This window comes from Colossoma macropomum, unplaced genomic scaffold (assembly GCF_904425465.1).
Source record: "Colossoma macropomum unplaced genomic scaffold, Colossoma_macropomum, whole genome shotgun sequence".
In the NCBI taxonomy this organism is placed as follows: Eukaryota; Metazoa; Chordata; class Actinopteri; order Characiformes; family Serrasalmidae; genus Colossoma; species Colossoma macropomum.
The window spans coordinates 11,321,040-11,344,989 of NW_023494789.1; the positions used below are offsets into that span (position 1 = coordinate 11,321,040).

Consider the following 23,950-nt stretch of genomic DNA (forward strand, 5'->3'; position numbering starts at 1 on the left):
ATATTAAAAACGAATAGGCACATTGTATGCACACTTAAAAAGGTAGCGTGCATAGATAAAAATGTAGTATACGTTACATAGTATGTATCCTTAAACACTAGTGTGCATGTGTGCATATTTTTAAAAATAAGGGAAAAGGTAAAAGATACTTGAAAGTATGCATGATGTGTGTATACTTAAAAAAGCAATATGAATACTTTAAAAAGTAGTATTGCTTACAGACTGCCCTGTTTAAATAATGGATTTTTATGAATCCATAAGTAAGAATCCTTAAAGTAAGACCCTTTGTACATGTGAAGAGATATTATCTTCGTTAAAATCGATGCACTTTGCTGGCTGCTGGGTGTATGCAAGGTGACGGACGGTCGAGGGCCAGCGCCGGTTTGGCGGCTCAAAAGCTCAGCCTAACTCTTAATGAGCCTTAACAGCTTATCTGGGAGCAGGCAGGCAGCATTAGGAGCAAAGGTGCTGTCATTATCTGGAGTTTTATTATACTGTACAGTGAAAAAGTGATGCGTTGTATTTACTCAATTTGTGTGTACATCATTTCCACACAAATAAAATATATGACATCAACACAATTACTGCCAAAAAGTATAAATAAACTGAAAGACAAAATTGTAATATCACTGGAGAACCTTCAAGGCCGTCTAATGATTTCTGTGAAAATAAATAATAAAGATTTTAGTTCGTTTTCATTTAATATAATGATCATGCTTGTTGTATTTCAACTCTGCAAGTATAGTAATTCATTTCATGTTTTGGCCAGAAACAAAAGGCTTTAAACGAGCCAATCAGGAGTGTCTTCTCTGTGGTATCCAGGTAGATACAGTCAAACAAGCTCTTAAATTGGTTGGGACTTCAGGAACTGGACTGCAGGCCTCACCACATGTTCACATTAGGAGGTGACAAGTTGCTGATATTGTATTAAGTGTGTTTCTTGTTGGTGAGTTTGAGGCCCTGTTGTTTGTGGGTGTGCACACTGTCCAGCTTCGGAAAAAGTAAAATGTAACAAAATCTACTACATCATTGTATTGTTTCAAATATTAACCCTGCTTGTATGTTTACAGGTTTATAAATTTCTCTTTCATTTATTTTAAGACATTATGGGAATAGGAACAAATCCCGATAGGAACAAAAGCTGGTGACCTCGGACCTCCGTAAATGTTAGCTGAGGTAATAGACCGTTAGCATTTGTCTATTTGTCTAAAAGACTAGGCTAGTAATGTTAGCTGAGGTAACAGAACATTTGTCTATTTGTCTAAAAGACTAGGCTAGTAATGTTAGCTGAGGTAACAGACAGTTATCTATTTGTCTAAAAGACTAGGCTAGTAATGTTAGCTGAGGTAACAGAGATTTGTCTATTTGTCTAAAAGACTAGGCTAGTAATGTTAGCTGAGGTAACAGACAGTTATTTATTTGTCTAAAAGACTAGGCTAGTAATGTTAGCTGAGGTAACAGAGATTTGTCTATTTGTCTAAAAGACTAGGCTAGTAATGTTAGCTGAGGTAACAGACAGTTATTTATTTGTCTAAAAGACTAGGCTAGTAATGTTAGCTGAGGTAACAGAGATTTGTCTATTTGTCTAAAAGACTAGGCTAGTAATGCTAGCTGAGGTAACAGAGATTTGTCTATTTGTCTAAAAGACTAGGCTATGCTAGTGTCTTGCTACACAAAACACGTTTGCTGTAGAAAAAAAATAAACATACAGGTAAGTTTTCTTTGCTTTTTTGATGCAAATACATCCTTCTACTTTCTAAAATGAAAGGAAAGTTCTGGGTGGTTAGAAACTATTTTAACTTTTTGTTTTTAGCCGTTTAGCTCCATTTACCCCCATTCATTGCGGACTCGCTCGCAGGCACCCTCTGGCGTTTTGCAATACCATTTTTGATATAATGGGCTAAATAAGAAGAGGTCATGCTCCTGTTAAACCGGTTCCAGTATATGCCCATATGTGAAAAATATAAGCTGGACATAAGGGAAATATATATGCCAAAATATGTCATATATTTTGAATATATCAGATTTCTGTATGGGCTGAACTGAAGGCTAGCTCTAAGAACTACAGTTCACCACTGAGTAATGTATATTTTTCATTAAGGCACAAATTAGAATCAAACATATTAAATACGTTGCTTTTTTCAGCATTGGAAAGTTCATGTTCAGAGGTCATTGTCTAGATGTACAGCTAGTAAGTGAAATAAGAAAGAGAGGGAGCTGCCACTGCTGTCACTGTTTAAAGACTTGGCTCAGAACTCCTCAACAGATTGCCTCATCTCTCAAAATAAAGCTCTTCATGCCAACTGATTCTATTTTATTACATCATCTTGCATCACCTTTAAACAACATGATCTTTCCACTGCTTTAAGATTTGGTGATTATTTCTTTACTTCTCCAAAAATGAATAACTTGGGAATTCACTTTTCATTTTTTCCAGGCAGCCCGAGGGGAACTCCTCCTCATCACACTGAGCCGCCGTTGTTGTTTCTGTGTGAGACATTGTGATGATGCAACACACAGTCATCTCAGCCGTTGTTCACAGACTGCGCCTGAAACTGGAGCAAACTGGAACATGCTCTCCTCACACCGTGGGTGTAGTGGACAGCTCATCCTCAGGTGCCTGATATCAGCACATAAAAGAACTACACACACAGTCAGGGACACACTCACCAGTAACAGTCAGTCCCCCATCACAGCTCCTGTTCACAAACAGCATGACTGATACTGGGACAGTGTGCTTGTTAGATCAACCCCCCTCTGAGTGTTAGCAGAGCAGAAACACTGCGGTGACCCTTCATCTCCACTAGAGGGCTCTCATCCTGATAGTTTTAAATGATCCATGTGGGAAACAACTGAGGGTTGTTTTTGGTTTTTGTTTTAGTTGAATTTAATGTATTATTTATATATTTTTAAAATGTTTTAAATTGGTTTTTATTTTTGATTAAAGAATGTCAACATCTAATTAATTTCAGTCTTATTTTTTTTTCTTTGATTTAATTTATTTATGAAATTCATTAATTAAATTTATTTATTTATGTCTTAGCAATAAAAACAGCTATGTCTACTCTTACATATCTGGAAGATATAAGCTTTATGGAATAATAACAATAATAATGAGTTTTGTGGAGTTATGTTGGTTGATGTTGAGTTGTGTGAAGTTATGGTGGTTGATGTTGAGTTGTTCGAAGTTATGGTGGTTGATGTTGGAGTTGTGGTCACTAATGTAGAGTTGTAGCTGGTTGATGTTGAGTTTTGTGGAGTTGTGGTGGTTGATGTTGGAGTTGTGGTCATTAATGTAGAGCTGTAGCTGGTTGATGTTGAGTTTTGTGGAGTTGTGTTGGTTGATGTTGGAGTTGTGTTGGTTGATGTTGGAGTTGTGGTCATTAATGTAGAGTTGTAGCTGGTTGATGTTGAGTTTTGTGGAGTTGTGTTGGTTGATGTTGGAGTAATGGTCACTAATGTAGAGTTGTGGTGGTTGATGTTGGAGTTGTAGTTGGTTGATGTTGAGAAGACACCATTCTGTTACAGACAGTTACCTGCTGGCTCTGGTTTGTATTGAGGTTTGGAACATTTTTCATTATTTTAGAGCCCTGTGTTTAGTTTCTTGGGTGGGACTGGGTTGACATAGTCTTGTAGACCCACTGGATTCATAATAAGTGGGTATTATGTCTGCTGATTAATTAATGTGTTATAAAGTGCCTGTGCAATGAATATTTAGTGAGATGACCCCATTCATTTCTGTAAATGACTTCACGTGAAGAGGTTCAGTAGGGGGGTTGGTGCCATCAAAATATTTTATCATTTTGACCACTGCGTACAACCAAGTACATTGGTTTATCACAGCTCCTGCTAAAAGAAACTCTCTTTGACACTGTGACACGTAGTCCAACATATTCTGACCTCAGTCTATCAAAGACACCTGCCCAGTTCTCACAAGCCCACCAATCACTACTGTCCAACCAGTCACATGATTCACATGAGGGGGCCAAGATACAGAGAAAAGAGAATTTATATTCTTTCTTCGCTTTGTTCTTTGCCTGCTCTAGTCACTCAGCCAAGATGTTGCTTGTTCTTGTCTTTTCTTTACTCGCAACCTGCAGTACAGCAGAAGAGAAAGGTAGGTTTTCTTCATAAATGGATAGGAGGGGGCTTTCTGTGGGTGATTTTAGGATTGACCATGTGTTTGTAGATTAGTAAACGCTAAAAATAAATGAACACCACCGTTATACCATAGAATTAACAGTTCTGTGGCACTGCAGTCAAATGGACCACTGTATTTTTCTGTGGGTGGTCATTTCAGTCTAATAATGTTCATCTGTAGCATTAATGAGATTCACATTTACATGAACTTCATCTCCAGCACCTACTGTTTGTGAACAATCCAGGCGAAAGCTGAGTGAGTGCATCTTACCCCATAGGCATGGATGTGGGAAGTGGGGGTGCTGAGGGGGCTGCAGCATCTCCAGATTTCAGAACTCCAATGCTAAAAACAGTTATAGTTACACACAAATTTGAACTTTTTAATAAATAGAGTGTAGCAAAGACTCATTTGTGCATGTTTTAGAGTGGCATTTTTCTGTTTTTATTCTATTTTTTTTCAAAATCTGCAGCAGCCATGCACTCTTTAAGCACCAAAAGGTATTTTTTAAATGTTTTATTTAATATTTGTAGTATTTTTGCTAACAAGAAGACAATAAATGAAAAGTAATGTGTGGTAATTATAGCATTCATTTCTTGTGATGTTACAGCCCATGAGATTTTATCACAGCTTTTAGAATTTTTTTAGGCATTCTGGATGTTAATTCATTTGCAATATTATACAGCTTTCTTACTCAGTTAAGAACCATCTACCCTCCTAGTTTCTGACTAATTATTTAAAAATTGAAGTTGTACAGGACACACATAATAGACTAATTTTATACATTTATATGCAGTTTCATTGGTTTTGCAATACCGAAAGCTTCGAGTACAAACATCTGAAGGCCGAATGCAGATATGTCTCTGCTTTATGTTGCAGAGATGGTAAATATATATCACTGTTCAAATCACTGCTGATTGATATATATGTCTTGCTGTGCAAGTTAGCAATGGCCTTCACTGACAGCTTATGCATATTACCCTCCTGCAGCCCCTGCAGACAGCACCCTCCCCAGACTGACCGATGTATCTGCAGTAGAAGCCTTCATCAACTCGGCCGAGGTGGTGGTCGTTGGGTTCTTCGAGGTCAGAGGCTGTGTGTGTGTGTGTGTTTGGGTGTGTGTCGTATTGATTTGTGGGACGCGGGAGGAGAGACATGTCCGAAAGTCGCTGAGCGTCTGGCAGGAATGCAGACTGACAAAGAGAAAATAGCGGTGTATGTGTGGGTGAGCTTCCGTTTGCTGCCGCTGCCATAACCTCCACGTTTGATCCCGTGCAAAACCCGTCAAGGCCACAAACTCGGGCCCAGGAAATGCCTGCTGTTGTGGTGGCAGAGGGCCGCCGTCCCAGAATGCCAAGCCCTCTGGCCCAACTCGCCGTGCGGAGGAGGAAGCAGAGCAGGAAATGAGGGTGCATCTGAGGCATTGTGGGATTGGCACTCCCCTGGTCTCCATAAACAAACGCGGGAGGAACCTAACATGAACCTAAACACAGTCTGGGAGCAAGGACACAGAGCTGGAAACACAGAGGGCTGAACACAGTTCAGATTTAACTACTGTTTAAACCTTCAATTCAGAACATAACACAAAACTATATAAAGGGCTTGGCTTTAACTGTCTTCTCACAAACTCGTTTTTCCCTCATTTTCACATTTTAGTCTTAAGCAAAAGGCCTTCTCCACAAATGAGAACAGACATTTGGTTTCTGAAATTAGCTTCCTTAGCTTTTTACTGGACATCTCACACTCACCTCAACCCATGTTGGAGTTATAGTCTTTTAGACTGCTAGAGCTAGGTCTCCAATTCGGGTCATAAATGTCAAGAAAGAGAAAAAATCCACCCTTTAATTTCCGCTGGCACACCTATTAGAGTTCTAATAGTGTATTAGCACTAAGCTAAAACTTGTGCACATGAAAATTTCTGTCTACATTAAGACAGACATTTGAAGTTTGCAAAAGACATTCCATATGTTTTATTTGAAGCTTAACGTTTCATTAATATTTTACCTTGTAGAAGTTTTATGCTGGTCAGCCATTTTACAAAGTGGTTTGATTTTGTTGAAAGGAAAAAAATACTCTTCTTAAAATTTGGGTTGCCAACCCCTGATCTAGGACCTCATGAAGGCCTAGAGTGACAGTTTTTCCTCACAAAATTGGTCCCACCCATTGTAAGCCAAAGCATGATTGGTTGACCCCTGTCAGTTCCTAATTATGTAGGTAGTTAATCTATAGTGTAAGGCCTCCTGAAGGGCTAACCAAGACCTAGGGTTCCCCTCTGTATGGTGTTATCTTAAAAAATGAATGAAGGTACGTTGCATAGCTAAAAATGATAGCAGCAAACAATTTAAAGTCTGAGTTCTGTCTGTACTGTTGCTTCCATTACTTGCTAGCTACATTAGCCTTGTAGTTCCAGTGCAAAAGTAAAGATGTAAACTACTTTTAATGTACTATAAATTGGACCAATTTCTTTAGTAAAATATCACTCTAGAACTTCTGGATGTCTAGATACATCACTGATGGTGAACATGAGCCGCAGTCTGACCAGTTTTCAGTCAAAAATGGACAAGAGCGGCAGTAGCTCTATGCCAGAACTCTTGTAAAACTGATACAAAGCCAATATATCTGTCACAAGCTGTAAATAAACCATGAAATGTCTTTTACAAGCTTCAGATGTCAATGTTTAATGGCAAAAAATGTACAATTTTTTGAATTGCTGTAAGCTGGCGCTAATGTAGAGTAGCGTGGGGAACAACCTAACACGGGGCACAAATTACCACAGACTTTTAACATTGTTAAAGAAGGTCAAGCAGCGTGTGCTTCTGGCCACATTATCATATTTCCTAGCCACGGTCTCCCACCACAATTTAGAGTGATTGGTCAGCATTTTGAAGAGATCTGTGCCAAAGAGTGTTTTCAGGGCATGCACGTTATTTTTTTAAACAATTTTTTCCAGTTATTCATGTAAATCACACAATCCAACTTTATATTACTTTATTTGTGACAAGCTCACAGCTAATGTTAGCTGGGCTTAAGTACAGCCTCCAAACTGCGGGGTTGGTTGTTACACAGCGTTACAACTAAGCCACCTTTAATAAACAAAGACAAATAAAGTAAATTTGGTGTTTATGTTCCATCTTTACACAGATTTTAAGATATGAAAGAAGAAACATCTAAAAACAGGGATTTTGTTCTGCTTTATTAGTATATTAATGAAACTTACAGTAACATCTGGTAAAGCTAGTTAGTCAGAAGCAATATTCCATATTTTACTGATGTGTGATGTTTTTATTTGCTGTCCTTCACTGGACAAAAAATAAATTGTCACTGTTTGGCACAGTTTCATGACAGTTTTTATCTATAATTTGATGTGTGTGTATCTATCGATTGAGCTGTCTGTCTTAGATAACATAAAATGCAGTATGGTTGGAAAATATATTCTTACAACATAGAATTATATTGAATTAATTTGTTTGCACAAATTCATCAGACTTTCCCAGCCAGTGTTAAACTGATCCTCTTTCACAATTAACCCACTCATGGGGTCAATTATACATTGCACTTCCCCTCATTTGCGGTGGAATTGTACATGAGTTGGAGGTTCTAGAAACAAAGTTTAAGTGTTCATTTTATAAGTTATTCAACAAAAAACAGAATGTGTTAGGTTGTGCCCTTCTGTCCCCTATAACGTGAATCCTATAGCAAAAATTAATATATTGTAGAGGTGTTTTCCTTATTTTTGACTGAGTGTTTGACATTCATGGCCCGAACTGAAGGCCGAGCTCTAAAAGTCATGGTTTACCACTGTGTATTATATGTATGCTGAGCACATAGACTGGTGGAGTTTATCGTTCCAGCTCTCTGTCTCTGTTCTAGGCTGATGAAGGCTATGGTTATAAGGAATTCTTGGCTGCTGTTGAAGAGGTGAAGACCCTTCCTGCCGCCCTGTGCAGTGTGAAGGAGGTGTGGACTAATTACAGCATTGACTCGGACACCATCACCATCTTCAGGAAGGTACACACAGCTGCTCTTCACACTTACCTCACATTAGTGTTATATAATGTGGTCTTGGCTGAATAACTGAGAAATCTCACTCAGAGACCCCCTTCAGTCCATTAATAGAGTCTGGTCATTAATCAACTCTCAGAACCTTTAATGTGTGTGTGAGTGCCCCCTCAGGCCGACCTGCATCAGGAGAACTTCCAACTCTCCAAGACCAAAAACCTGGACACTGACGGACTCGTACGCTTCCTCACCATCAACGACGTCCGCTACATCACAGAGTACAACCAAGCGGTACTGCGACACACAGCGCACACACTCTTCTCTCTACCCTTCTCTTCTCCTCTCTTCTATACTCTTCTCTGTCCTTCTGTTTCATTGCTCTTCTCCACTGCCCCTCTCTTCTCTTCTCTTCTCTTCCTTAGTCTTCTTCTCTTTTTTCCTCTCTTCCTAAGCCATATTTTCTCCTTTTCTTTACTTCTCTTCTTTCCCCTTCCTTTCTTTATTCTTCTCCCATCCCTATCCTTTTCTTTTCTTTTCTTTTCTTTTCTTTTCTTTTCTTTTCTTTTCTCTAAACTCCTACCATTTTCTATTCCTTTTAATTTTTTTTCACTTCTCATTTCTCTTCTTCTCTTTTCTTCTTTTTACCCCTTTCTTTCTTTCTTTCTTTCTTTCTTTCTTTCTTTCTTTCTTTCTTTCTTTATTTTCTCTTCCCACCTACTCTTTTCTCTTCTTTTCTCTTTTCACTCCCTTTCCCATTTTGCCTTTTCTTTTCTTTTTTTCTTTTCTTTTCTTTCTTTTCTTTTGTGTTCCCTCTACTCTTCTTTTCTCTTCTTCCTTTCCTCTCCTCTCATCTCCCTCTCATACCTTTCTTCTCTATTCTCTTCTTTTCTTTATTATTTTCCTTTCTCTTCTCTTCTCCCTCACCTATCCTTTTCTCTATTTTTTCTCCTGTCTTCGTCTCCTTCTTTTCTCCTCTCCTCTATACTCTTCTCTGTCCTTCTGTTTCCTATTCTTCATCTTTCTTTCTTTCTTTCTTTCTTTCTTTCTTTCTGTCTGTCTTTCTTTCTTTCTTTTTTTTTCTTTCTTTCTTTCTTTCTTTCTTTGTCGTCCCACCTACCCTTTTCTCTTCTTCTCTGTTCTCCCTCCCTTTTCCGTTTGTCTTTTTTATTTCTTTTCTTTTGGTTTCTTCGTTTCATTTCTCTTCTCTGACTCCTACCCTTTTCTGTTCTTTTCTGTTTTCTTCTCTTCTCATTTCTCTTCTTCAATTCTCTTCTTCACTTCTCTTCTTCTTACCCTCTTTCTCTCTCACCTATCCTTTTCTCTTTTTTCTCCTCTCCCTGTCCCCTTCTTTCTTTTCTTTTCTCATCTATGCTCTAGTCTTTTCTCTGCTTCTTTTCTTCTCCTCTCTTCTTCCCCATACCCTTCTTTTCTGCTCTCTTCTTTTCTTTGTTCTTTTCCTTTCTCTTCTCCCCCACCCTCTTCTTTTCTCCTCTCTTCTATACTCTTCTCCACTGTTCAGAGGGTGGATTAATAAATGCTAATCTCATTATGTCATTCAGAACTAATTCCAGTCTTCATCATGATGACTCATCATCTTTATTCGCTCACTGTGTTCTAGAGCGGAGGTGTAAACTGAGTCCCTGAAGGCAGCAGCACAGACCAGTGTTGTGTTTTTTACTGGACAGTGCAGTAGTGTAGACGGCAATGGTGCAGTCTTTTCAATAGGATATTTTGGTTTACAATATGCATTGCTTTGTGTATATATTTAGGTTTCTAACAGTTTTAAGTTAAAACAATCTAATTCAAAATGAAAAAAATAAAAAAAAATCAAATTAACACAATTTCCCCTAAACTCCAAATACAGTCAATGAGTCAAAATCTGATTGGCCCCATCTACAACTAGCATTAACATTTGTCCTGAGTGATCTGATTATAAGTGGACAGCACTAAATTCAGGTGAAAACAGGGTCCAGTGTGTTTTGGAGATGCACTGTCATCTGATCACCCTTTTTTCCAGTCATGAAGTCTGACTGAAGACACCTTCAAAAGAGCTTTACACTGTCTGCCTGTGATTAGATTAACAAGGTGAATGTTAAAACCAGGTAGGAACATGGCTTTGTTATCTAAGGTTTGCTTCCGTACATTTGCACTGGAGCTACAAGGGTGAAAACAGGCAAAATCCAGGCTTCAGAACAGCTGCTGCTGCTACTTAATGACTTAACAACACAGTTTGGTGCTCTTTGATGACCGTTCTTTCTCTCTCTCTCTCTCTCTCTCTCTCTCTCTCTCTCTCTCTCTCTCTCTCTCTCTCTCTCTCAGTCCGCAGTGGGTCTCTTCCAGTCAAAAGTGAAGGTGCACCTTGTGCTCTTAGCCAACAGGGGGAGCACTGACTATAAACCACTGAAGGAGAAGCTGGGGGCTTTGGCCCCTCGTTATGCCGGCAAGGTAACACTGTGAACACTGGGCCACACTGATGAGATCTTACATTTATTAATTTCACTCAGATGAAGGAAGTGGCTCCTGTAATAATGTAATGGATTTAGTGGGTCTAATTCAAACAGTATTAGAGCAAAGAACTGACCCTAATATCAATCAGCTTATGGCTCTGCACTCGTACGTTCCTGAACACTGAACCATCTAGAATGTCTGGAGTGCCTGTGAGTGATGAAACTCCTTGAAATAAGACCCAAAATAGTAAAAATACATAGAAAGTAGGTCTGCTCAATTATGGCAAAAATTGTAATCATGAGTATTTTGGTCAGTATTCAGATCATGATTATTTAACATGATTACTCATTGACTTTGGAAACATCATGTGTTTATTGAACTAAGAAGTTGTCCTTTTAACAGTGGAGTTTCTTAAGTTTTAAATAAAATGTAACTGAAGTACATGTATATATAAATATACAAATTAGATCGCAAAATAAATTGGATGAGTGTGGGCCTTTAGGGAGGGGTGAAAGCGCATCGCTATAATTTATAACGCAAAACAAGAGCATTATTGCAAAACTGAATGCAATCTTGATTATTTTGTTTTCATAATAATAATTACAAGCTGATTAATCGCCCAGCCCTAATAAAAACATGATCATATAATTTTTAAATGACTTTGGATTTGCATTTATTGAACTTTTTTAAAAAAAAGCTGTCTTTTTAACAGTGGAGTCCTTCAACTTTAAATATAATTTAAGTGAAAAACAAAAACAACAAAAAAATATAAAATAGAAAAAAATAGATACACATAAACATTTAATAATATAAAATAATAAATAAATAAGATAAGTATGTTGTAGTGCACTTCCACAACCTGAAAACTACTAAACATATATATATATATATATATATATATATATATATATATATATATATATATATATATATATATATAAATTATAAATAAATCAAATTAGAGTTTGGGCTTTTGGGAAGAGAGAAAACACACCGCTATAAAGGAACGGGTTGCGCTTAATTTATAACACAAGACAAAACAAGACCATCATTGCAAAACAGAATGCAATCTTGTTTATCTTGTTTTCATAATTGTTGGAAGCCAAAATCTTAATTGAAAATAAAATTTGATTTACTGCCCAGCTCTAATAGAAAGATGATCAACTTACATGGAAACATTAACCTCTCAAACTGAGGGTCCCCACTCTCATTACTATAAATAACATCAGTTTTATATGAGGTACTGAATGATTTATAGTAGTTACTGAATATGTGTTATGATTATCTTATAACAGATAATTAGACACTAGGCCATTGCCTAAACTCAATATATATGCTTACCTATATATATATTTTATTGTTATTATTAAATTATCAGCTATATTTGCTTTGTACATTTTACCAAAAGCTGTGTGCTGTAGTTTGTTAAAGGGCACATATTACAGAAAAATATTTTTTTCTCATTTTTTTTTAAACAAAATAGTTCAATGCGGTATATAAACACTGTGAAAATGCTGTGCTGATTCTTCTTTCGTCCATATATGGAATCTAAGCTGCAAAAGCATCTAGTTTTGAATTCATTATGTTTGTGACTTCACAAATAGCAATGTGTTAAATATATCCACCTATTCAGTGTTGAAGTTGTTGAAGTGTTTCAGCCTCTACTGCTTTTTGAATGATGCACAACACAGGGCAGCCAATCAGAACAGAGATAAAGTGTATAGATCAGTCAATTCAAAGTAAAATAAACAGCCTGTTTAATTGTATGTTTTTGGTTCATAAATGCACACAAATGCCAAACGTGTATTTCAGGATAAAAAGTAAATGCAAGTAAAGTGACGGACATGTGGGCCCTTAAAACCACACTTCATTTGAACAGCTAATTACTAAACAGCTGAGTTTCCATCTGCTCTAATATATTGATTTAACTCACAAGCTAATAATTGATTTCCTGATTAGATATGTTGGATTGTATTGTAAATTAAAGCACCAGTGGACCGTGGCCGTCTCTCTGTAGATGCTGTTTGTGCTGATAAACGGGAAAGAGAAGGCGAACGATCGAGCGCTGGGCTACTTCAACCTGAAGTCAAGTGACCTGCCGCGTGTTGGCATCTACGACGGAGAATCAGACAAGTCCTGGCTCCTGCCACCGGGTGAAATCTCTACTGAGCGTGTGCAGGACTTCTGCGATTCCTTCCTCAATGGAGAGCTGCAGGTAGGGTTGCTATGGTGATTGGTGTTGGTTCATATCTGACCATTTTTCTACCACAGTGCCACACAGAAAATGCAGCATTTCTTTGTAACTGTATTCTGATGCCTGAGAATTAAAGACATTAAGATTATAGTAAAACATGAAGTAATAATTTGGCCATAATAATTTATCAAATGTTTGGTGTCCTAAGTTTGCTTCTGTAGATTTGTAGTAGCTAATAATGTAGCTAACAAGTAATGGAAGTGTATGCTCTATAAGTTATCGTGCAAACTACATGCATTACCTATATTCCTATTTTCCTATATATGTTTTCTGGACATAGAAGTGTGCAATATGGTGTCCCACAAGGCTATGTCTTAGGGCCCTTATTGTTCTCCCTTTATTTATTCATAGCCCATTTTTCTTTTTACTTTTGTGCAGATGATACTTTGTTATACACGTCAGCTCTTTCAGATTCAGTGATACAGTTACATAAAATGGAGTACAGTGTGGATACAGTGTGTTAAATACATACATGGTATATCAAATAAGGAGACTGATGAGTCTGACTGGATTTTTACTTACCTAGATAGCAGTGATGATACAGAAATTCAGGACGTAAATCCTTTAAAATCTTTCTTTAGCAATGTGCTTTCATAGTCACTTTAGCTGGTTTGCTTAATGGAAAATCACATTCATATTCCACAGCAAACTTAGTGCTCCAAGTTCAAGTTGCATCGTGAGTTAATCAGTTTTGAATAGCGAACATAAAGTCTCATTCAGGATTGATAGCTTGGCAGCTTATTTTAATGTATTATTTGCTAAATTTGAATAGATTTACAACTGTTCATGTGTTATAGCAATCAACTAAACCAATTAGCTAGCCTGCTATCTCTGTCTCTTAGCTCCACGCTCAACTTCTTTACCTGAATGTCGTCCAACTACGACAGTGATAGTAAAATGAATGTTTCTCTTTGTTTAAACATTGTTGTTTTAATATCTTAACTTATCTTGCTTCAGTCCATTAAAGATAAGGGGGGTCTTGCAAAGTTGTAGGGGGAAGTTAGCTTTAGCTAACATGATTTTTATAGCCTAATAACACATCCATTGTTAAGTAAAATTTTATGATAGAATATTCTGTTTACAACAATGATAATTATGACTCTAACTCTGAAAAGTGTCTGGAATCCATGAGAGTGTTCTAGAATTCTGTTGGTGTCTGGCTTTACACTCTGAAACTTTCATGCAGTTAGTTGCATGTTTTGAGTTGAGTGCAACCTAATTTCTGTGCAATCTGACCATTTTTTTTTATATTTGAAATACATGTCGAATACATTGCAAAACACATAACAAATACTAATATTTATTTCAGAATATTTTGCCATATTAACGAAATATATTTTAAAATGCATTTATTTTAAAATAAATGGGAAGATATTACACATAAAAATGTACCATACAAAAATGAATGTATGTAAATGTATTTATCAAATACATTTGAAAATGAAAACGAATCTGTATTTCAATATCTTAATTTTAAGCATTAGCATATGAACCTTTAATATGGCAGAAGTAAGTGTTGTTATTGATACACTGCCAAAATGCAGTTATGATACGATATCTTGTTTATTACTGTTCATTTAGTTCATGTAAAAGCGTTTTCCAGTTTTTGACATAATTTGAAAATGCCTGTTGCCGTTTACATTTGTGTGTAAATTTCATGACGAATGGACCAAAAGAAATGGCCTAAAATGTCTTGGGAAAAAAGTCTGGTTCCATTGACATTAAAAATGAAGTAGGTTTTTTTTTTCTTCTGTAAAGAAGCAGCGATACGTAACCTTTGCTAAAACTACATGCAACTAAAAAAATATAATAACAAATACAAATAAATGCATTTAAAAAATACATCTAGCAAATATATTTTTTGGCCATTTTCAAACATTGCAAAAATATATTTCATGCATATATTTGGAAAATACATTTTAAAGGCATTTTTAAATTATATTTAACAAATACATTTTTTGGACATTTTCATGCATTTCAAAAATATGTTTGATAAATACATTTGGATGATATTTTTTCTGTATGGGTAGCCAAATAAAATATCTTGCATTTTTTGATCAGGTGATATAAACTCATCTATCTTAATCTATCTACACATGTATATTAAGTAGTCTTTTTATCATCTTTGTGTAATTTTTCCAGCTGTCATTATCATTGTTTAAAACAGCTTCATCAGAAAACAAAAAGAGAGCTATCAGTGCACTAGAACTTGTAAATATGCTTGACAAAGAAAAAGAAACTAAAAGCGAGTGTGGGTGAAAAACTGGCTCCTGAAAAGAGAGTTTGAACAGCTGTTAGTGATAGCTGGTTACAGAAACACTAGCTTTGAGAAACCTATTTGTTTTTGACATCCTTCCCTTTGGTAAACTGACAAAATGAAAAACTACCAACCTTGCAGAAAGACAGTTAGGAGCATCTCCTTTTACACTGTGCAAAAGACATCTTCTCTTTTATTTTCTTGTCCACCAAGCCGACGCCCTTTGTAATCAATCCTTTGAAATGGTGTTGTTGGATGCAATCATGTGATGCGTTATCGGTGTTTTGACTGGGTGTTTCAAGAAACTTGTTCCACCTGTTGCTTGCAGCTGAGTTTTAAATGAGTTGCAGGACAAGCTTTACATTATGCAACTCAAGCGCAATGTAGTTTCATGCAGCTCTCAAGCAGCTAAAATTGCCTGAATGTTTCACTGAATAAAGCCAGCTTGACAAAAGACAAAGCTTCCAAATACTGAAAAAAGACTAATAAGCATTAAAATGGATTTTACATGATTTTATCTTTTTCTCTCTAGAAAGAAAAGGAGGCTGGAGAATCTGAAGTGAAGAGTGAACTCTGAATGTGACCAAACACACCTTCAATAAAGCTTTTTTCAAAATCCCAGACGTCTGTGTGATATAATATTGCAATGGTGTGTGTGTGTGTGTGTGTGTGTGTGTGTGTGTTAAAGGCCACCAGAAGGAAGCAGTGTATGTGCTCTTGTGTGTGAGAAGCAGTGCAGTGAACTCTATTTGAAGGCTGAATCTGTAGACTGTGTGATTTACTCTGGTGTCTCTCTCTCAGCCCACGGCTCTGGCGCTGTCACTGACAAACTCTGTTATCCTTCCCACACATCTGATTACACCTACCACAACTGACACTCACCCGGCACATTCAATCCTTCAGAGACAGAGAGAGAGAGAGAGAGAGAGAGAGAGAGAGAAGAGGGAACAATAAATAAAATAAAGTCAGGAAAGGAAAAGGACAGAATGTGAAATTCTGAATTATATATAAAAGATAGAGTGGAAAAATATTGCCTGCACACTGCTGAAAAGTCAGACATGTCTAGCAAAAATATGTATTTTTATTCCTTTAAATAGAGACCCAAAAAAAGCCAGACAAACTTTGCTCAGTTTGTATCTGTTTTTTTGTACTCTATTTAATGGAATAAAAATATATACAATGCAGTCTTCAGTCTTCAGTCTTTATGTTTTTTCACATTTTGTTATGTTGTGGCCTTGTGCTAAAATAAAAGGTTTTCCCCATCATTCTGCACTCAATACTTCATAATAACAAAGTAAAAACAGAATTTTAGAAATTTTTGCAAATTTATAGAAAAGGAAAAACTAACCTACCTATATTGCACTGACATAAGTATTCAGACCCTTTACTCAGTACTTAGTAGAAGCACCTTTGGCACTGATTCCAACCTCCAGTCTTCTTGGGTATGATGCCAAAAGGATTTTATGCCTTTCTTCTCTGTAGATCCTCTCAAGCTCTGTCAGGTTGGAAGGGGCCATCAGTGGACAGCCATTTTCAGGTCTCTCCAAAGATGTTCGAATTTTGTTTAAGTCAGGGCTCTGGCTGGGCCACTCAAGGACATTCACGGAGTTATTCCTAAGCCACTACTGTGTAGTCTTAGCTGTGTGCTTAGTGTCATTGTCTTGTCGAAGGTGAACCTTCGGCCCAGTCTGAGGTCCTGAGCACTCTGAATCTGGTTCATTAAGAAAATCTCTGTACTTTGCTCCATTAAGCTTTCCCTCAACCCTGACCCGTCTCTCTGTCCCACCTGCTGAAAAACAACCCCACAGCATGAAGCTGCAACCATGCTTCACTGTAGGGATGGTATTGGGCAGTGCCTGGTTTCCTCCAGACATGACACTTAGCTAAAAAGTTCAATCTTGTTTCTCACAGTCTGAGAGTCCTTTAGGTGCTTTTTTGGCAGACTTTCATGTGTCTTTTAATGAGTAAGTAAGTAAGTAAGTAAGTAAAGTTTATTTATATAGCACTTTTTACAACAGGTGTTGTCACAAAGCAGCTTTACAAGGAAATGAGCATTACAAAAAGAAATCCGGGTCCAAGCCCCCATGAGAATCTCCAGTGGCGACAGTGGCAAGGAAAAACTCCCTAAGAGAAACAGGAAGAAACCTTGAGAGGAACCAAGACTCAGAAGGGGAACCCATCCTCCTCTGGTCGACATCGGATAGTAAACATTGTTAGTACAAAGTATTATAGTACAAAAACAGGGAAAAGAGGTGGAGCAAACAGTTAATTTGATTAGTTTAGTTCATGCAGCAGCAGCATCAGTGGGGTCAGGTTGTGGGGGTGAGGTTTGCATGGCGAGCAGTGGCACCCGATCAAGGCAGCATCAGACGCACAGGATGGGCAGCTGTTCAACTCGGCAAAGGAAAGAAAGGAAAAACACACAGAGTCAGTTCTGTAATGGGTGATTGCTTAATTTGATTAGTTTAAATGATTGATTAGTTCAAGTGAATAATTTTGATTAGTTCATGTAGCAACAGCAGTAGTATCAGTGGGGTCAGGTTGTGAGGGTGAGGTTTGCACGGCGTCGTACAGCAGGAGGCTCAATGTTGGTAAGCCGGTCCAGAGGGCTGGCGAGCAGTGGCACCCGATCAAGGCAGAAGAGGCAGCAGCATCAGACGCAAAGGATGGGCAGCTGTTCAACTCGGCGAAGAAAAGAAAGGAAAACACACAAGAGAGGAAAACACATAGAGAGTCAGTTCTGTAATGGGTGACCGATCACAAATTACAGTGTTAGCAGAGACTCTGGCAGGTATAGAACTGACAGGGAAAACTAATTACCAAAGAGTAGAGGCTTCTGTCTGGTCACTCTGCCATTATATATATGCACACAGGATCTTTGGAGCTCAGCCAGAGTGACTACTGGGTTTTTGGTCACCTCTCTTACCAAGGCCCTTCTCCCCCGATTACTTAGTCTGCTGGGGTGGCCAGTTCTAGGAAGAGTCCTGGTTGTTCCAAACTTCTTCCACTTAAGAATTACGGAGGCCACTGTGCTCTTGGGAACTTTCAGTGCAGCAAAAGTTTTTGTAGCCTTCTCACAGGCAGTTCTTTTCTCATCATGGCTTGGTTTTTGCTGTGATTTGCATTGTCAGCTGTGAGACCTTACATAGACAGGTGTGTGTCTTTCCAAATCATGTCCAATCAACTGAATTTACCACATATGGACTCTAGTCAAGGTGTAGAAACATCTCAAAGACCATCAAGAGAAATGGGATTTCAAGTGTCATAGCAAAGGGTGAAAGCATGAAACAAATTTACACCTTTCCCCTTAAAGGTATAGCTGGTCAAAAAATAAAATTCACCCAATTTTCTGCTTACCCCAGATTTCGTCGACTAAAGGCAAGCAAACTGGATTTTGTTGTTATTGTGTTTAAATGCTATTTTTTATTGTGTCAGTTGTACAGAATTGTTTGAAAAAAGAAAGCTGCAGTTGCATTTCGGCAAGGTCATCTTTGTAGAGAGGTGTTTTGGTCATCATTGCTCGCTAGCAACTCAACACAGAGTCACAACATTTCACACACAGAGAGAGAACAGTGTCCTATTTAATCTGATAACAGAGTTACAGAGAGAAATATTTTATTTCATTATATATTAAAACTAATTTCCATTCTGCCAGCAAAATGGCCACTAGGTGGCCTGCAGAAAGACCACAAGCTTTATGATGCAGTGCTCTCAGAACATAATTCATTTTAGACCATACACAGCCTGTTTTCTCTCAACATTTCAAAAATATTTTTTAAAAAGCATGGATTTTTCTGGATTGTTGAGGCACAGACTGAAGTGAGATAATGAGCAGGCTTCGTTAGCCAAAAGAAAACAGGAGCTACTACAGGGGGAAACCCGCTCTGGGTAAATCTGACCCTTCACCATTCAGAGCCAAACCACAGAACAGATCTCAGATCAGCATAACGTGCCACCACAGAGAAAGAGTAGAGAGAGACTGCGAGATAGCAATTACATTTAGCCATCTAAACCACAGCATGTGAAGGGACGTGTTTGCGGCTGTGTACTGTAATCAGTGTTTGAACAACACTGACGCCAGAACACGCTGTGAATGGTGAGATGATGATGAGCTGAAGATGCTGATAATGAAAGATAAGGGCCTTGCTATAGTGCATGAGTGGCGTTTTCCAGTGTGGACATACATTATAATTCAAACGTTTTTTCAATAACATAAAACCAATTTGGTTGCAAATGCACATATATGATTATTTTTATACACTTTTCCTATGTTTCATACAATTAGTAAGTTTCATACAAACAGCTAAGTAGCTATAAAAAAAAAATTGAAAATGACTGAGAAAGCTGTGAAGTGTCTCACTGTCAAAATGAAAATATCACGGAGAGCTGACTTGATGTAGCCCATTATTCCATTATATTATAATTGGTTTCCCTTTTATGTCCCCTCTACTGGATTACTTTGAATAAAATTAAAATGCTGTTCTTATGACGTCCATTCCACTGTGTTCACAAACATCAATAAAACTAAATATTGTGGTTAGAATTATGTATCACGAAGATGCCATCAAGTACCGCAATGGAACCTTTACACTTCTGTATTCAATGCAGCAGAGGTTGTCATAGTAGGGAAAATATTATAGTAGGGGTAGCATTTACAAAGGTCAATGCTCCTACAGCGGTGGTTGAAAGTTTGTGAACCCTTTAGAATTTTCCATGTTTCTGCATGAATTTGACCTAAAACGTCATCAAATTTTATCACAAGTCCTAATAGTAGATACAAAGAACCATATTAAACAAATCAGACAAAAATATTCTGCTCTCCAAAAAGAACATTGCTGTCCGTCTGCAGTTTACTAAATATCACATGGGCAAGCCAGAGGGGTATTGGAACAGTGTTTTGTGGACAGAGGAGACCAAAGTAGATCTTATGGGTTTAAATGAGAAGCGTTATGTTTGGACAAAGGAAAACACTACATTTCAGCATCCCATCTGTGAAACATGGTGGTTGTGGTATCATGGGGTCACACGAGATACTGAAAGCAAAGGTTCACACAATTGTGCCACTCACAGATATGCAATACTGGATAATTTTCCTCAATAATAAATGATCAAGTCTAATTTCTGTAATTTGGTTCTCTTTATTGACTGTTAGGACTATTGTGAAAATCTGATGAAGTTTTAGGTCAAATTTATTCAGAAATATGGAAAATTCTAAAGGGTTCACAGACTTTCAAGCACCACTGTATGTAAGCTAACCAACATGGCAATGTTTAATTACTTCAGTGTTTGAGCAAAACATTAATTAATTTAATGTTATTGTGGAAAAGAATCAAAACATCTGATCTACACATCCACCACACTGAAATGATGCAGCCAGTCCACAGTTAACTGGCTCTACCTAACATTAGCTAACTAAGGTCACATGTTATGTCACATGACAGCATTTACCTTCTTTAAATCTGTACGGCTCGCTGATCCAGTGTTAAAGCAAGCTTCTCTCTAAAAATGAAAATGGTTCCACCAACGTCTTTGTGGAAAAATCCAGAAAATACCTCAATAAACATGTAAAAATGTGCTAGTCCTTTGCATTCTTTTTCTTAAACGCCACTGCTGCTGTAAAGTTATCCCTACTAAGATGACTTCCCCTGCTTTGAATACGGAAGCGTGAAAAAGTGTCTATATTGCATTTTTGCCATATTGCCTACCCTTAATGGCCAGCGAGTAAAAGTAAAGCTAAGTGTTTCTGATACACTATATGACCAAAAGTATGTGGACACCTGATTATCATACCTATATGAGCTTCTTGGACATCTAATTCCAAAACCATGATCATTAGTATAGAGTTGCCCCTCTGTCCTTGTAGCTATAACAGTCTCCACTCTTCTGTGAAGGCTTTCCGCAAGATTGTGTATTTGCGGGAATTTGTGCCAATTTAGTTAAAAGAGCATTTGTGAGGTCAGGCACTGATGTTGGATAAGAAGACGGGGCTCACAATCTTCGTTCTAGTTCATCCCAAAGGTGTTTAGTGGGGTTGAGGTCAGAGCTCTGTGCATCTTTATGGAGCTCACTTTGGGCACAGGGGCAGCCCTATCCACGGCACCCGGGGAGCAGTTGGGGGTTAGGTGCCTTGCTCAAGGGCACCTCAATCAGGTACTATCGGCTCAGGGGATGGAACTGGCGACCTTCCAGTCACAGGGCTGGTTCCCTAACCTCCAGCCGACGACTGCCCCCTGTAAAAATGTCTCTGTATGTTGTAGCATCAACATCACCCTTCAGTGGACTTAAGAGGCCCAAATCCTGAATAACAGCATCAGCCCATTGTCCCTCCTCAACCAAACTTTACTGTTGGCACTATGCATTCCAGAAGGTAATGTTCTCCTGGCATCTGTCAAACTCAGATTCATCCATTAGTCTGCCAGATAATGAAGTGTGATTTGTCACTCCAGAGAACAGGGTTTCCACTGCTCCAGAGTCCAGTGGCAGCATGCTTTACACCACTCCAGCCAATGCTTGGCATTGTACATCATGATCTCATGTTTGTGTGTGGCTGCTGAGCCATGGAAGCCCATTGGATAGATGTTTTTTATACACAATGTTCTTCAGCACTTCAGCCTCCCTCTGTGAGTTTGCATGGGCTATTGCTTTGTGGCTGAGCTGTTGCTTCTATGTGCTTCCTTTTCACAATAACAGCACTTACAGTTGACCGGGGCAGATTTAGCCAGGCATACATTTCATTAACTGACTTGTGGCAAAGGTGGCATCCTATGACAGTGCCACACTTAAAGTGACCGAACTCTACAGTATGACCCATTCTACTGCCAATGCTTGTCTATGGAGATTTCATAGCTACATGATTAGTAATGGGTGTGAGGGGTGTCCACTTACTGTTGGACATATAGTGTATCTCCACTCAACAGCATAGAAAATTTGGCAATTCTTTGAATGTGAACGTTTTTAAGTGCAATCGTGGACGAGACAATGTCGAGATTTGCTTGGTACATGGACACCATCAATAAAACACTGGATTTGGACAGAAAGTATGGGAAGTTCTGCAGAAAAAGAGTGACAGACAGACAGACAGACAAACAGACAGAGAGAGAGAGGCTTAGCTCTGCTAAAAACATCATGTTCTAAAAACAGTCTCACTGTAATTATGCAGTCTGATCCCATAAAGGCATCCAGTGCGCTGCCTGTAGCGTCTGCAGCTCTATAGCGCTGTGTACTGTACACACACCGCGGTTGACTGGGTTTGTTTGTGGTGTCTGCCCGTGATGGTAGCTGCCAGAGGTGAACCCACGTCTGCCTGCTGGTCTCCGTGAACCCTCTTCCGCCTCCCTCTCTCTTGCTCCTTTTGCCCCCGTACTGTGTCTATAGCGCTATGGGAGCTGCAGTAGTTTTATCTGGGCAACTAATTTTATTTAAGTGATTACAAATCTACAGTGATAATTGCAGAGAGAGTGGTCTAATGTAAACTACAACATGTGTGCCATGCATGTTATTAGCCATGTTGTTATTGTTATTCTTTATATAATACTGTGGCAACAGCGAAGAAGACAACACGGGAAACATTGTGCTTTAAAGAAGAATGCTCTTTTATTGAACAGGCAGCATGGGCGAATCGCCACGCAATGCTAAATGCTAAGCTGGTGTCAGAAGTGGGATAGCACCCTTCAGTGGCCTGGAGAAGAATAGCAGCCCCTTGGTTAGTGCTGAATGGCAGTTCTCCCTTGCTGCCTGTTCAAACTGCATCCGCATTCGAAATCCGTGTCACCAACATAGCTATGTAGTTACTGATGACTACGTCGTTACCGCAGTAACCCATGCAGATAGACTGCACAATCCGATCTGATCACATGCAAGTAATAGTATGGACAATCGTCTCAAAAAATCTGAATTGATAAACGAATCCGATTTCCCTACAGTCTGAACACAGCCTGTCATATGTGGTACTGAAATCTGGCATGGGACACCTGAAATGTGGCAAGAGGCAGCTTGAAATTCATGCAAATTTTACATCAGTCCAGCTCAACATTCATCATGATTTGGCACTGCCAAGAAGGAAAAATGGACAAAAACAGTGAGGGAGGAGTTCAGTGGTGGGATAGTGAGGTAACAGACCCCAAACATATGGGTGATGTTTCTTTACAAACAAAATTAGAAGTCTCTTATCGAAATGGCTCCATGTTCAAAGAGATTTCAAAATAAATGGCTGAGAATGTGAAAGAAAACTTAAAAGTCCAAAAAAGTTTATAGAAACCAAGTAGTGGCCATGGGCGAATAATGTGCCCTTCTTACAGTGAGCTCGAACTTATTCCAGGTGATGACCCCAGCTGTCAGCCACTGCAACTTGACAGCTCCTGTTATGCTGGCGAAGATGGAACTGAAACCTCCACTGCACATCAACCTGAGAATTAACGTCAGGCTAGTAGCTGTTACTGTTGACTGCATTAGGCATTGTTCTTTTGCGCATGCGGCTCAGTTTAGGAGCGTCATCTGTGCAGACTAACGTCAGATATTGGCCACATTTAAAAGATTAACAGCCTAATAAAAATTTGGATTCGGTGAGAAAATTGGATTTGGGTCACTTTTGCCTGAGTGTGAACGTAGACTCACAGACTTTATAGAAGTGCTAATTCAAACAGTCTTTTGCAACAGCGTGAAGCTAGCATGGGCAAGACAGCACAGTTGTACCAATAACACGACGGACAGTGTTAAGGAGGTCCCGGTTTACTTTTTCCCCATTCAAAAGGCTCAGCCTTTATTAGAGCTTAAACTCTAAAATATGGCAGGACTCGCTGTGAGGAAGACTGGGTTAAGAAACTGATGCAGAAACCTCAAAAGAAAATGTGAAAGT

The 23,950-nt window shown here is 38.4% G+C and overlaps 1 protein-coding gene across 1 annotated transcript; it reads left to right on the forward strand.

Moving 5' to 3' along the window:
• The first annotated feature begins 3,966 nt into the window (after positions 1–3,966).
• LOC118807895 (endoplasmic reticulum resident protein 27) lies at positions 3,967–15,717 on the forward strand. The gene is made up of 7 exons (XM_036570073.1): positions 3,967–4,117; positions 5,129–5,223; positions 8,009–8,146; positions 8,312–8,428; positions 10,457–10,582; positions 12,603–12,800; positions 15,629–15,717. The coding sequence occupies exons 1-7, from the start codon at positions 4,060–4,062 to the stop codon at positions 15,671–15,673; spliced, it is 777 nt and encodes a 258-aa protein (XP_036425966.1). The 5' UTR covers positions 3,967–4,059; the 3' UTR covers positions 15,674–15,717.
• Positions 15,718–23,950: the final 8,233 nt, after the last annotated feature.

Coding starts and splice junctions, on each gene's coding strand:
- LOC118807895 (XM_036570073.1), top strand. CDS start 4,060: ATGTTGCTTGTTCTTGTCTTTTCTTTACTCGCAACCTGCAGTACAGCA. Junction 8,147..8,311: donor CCATCACCATCTTCAGGAAG/GTACACACAGCT, acceptor GTGCCCCCTCAG/GCCGACCTGCATCAGGAGAA. Junction 8,429..10,456: donor TCACAGAGTACAACCAAGCG/GTACTGCGACAC, acceptor TCTCTCTCTCAG/TCCGCAGTGGGTCTCTTCCA.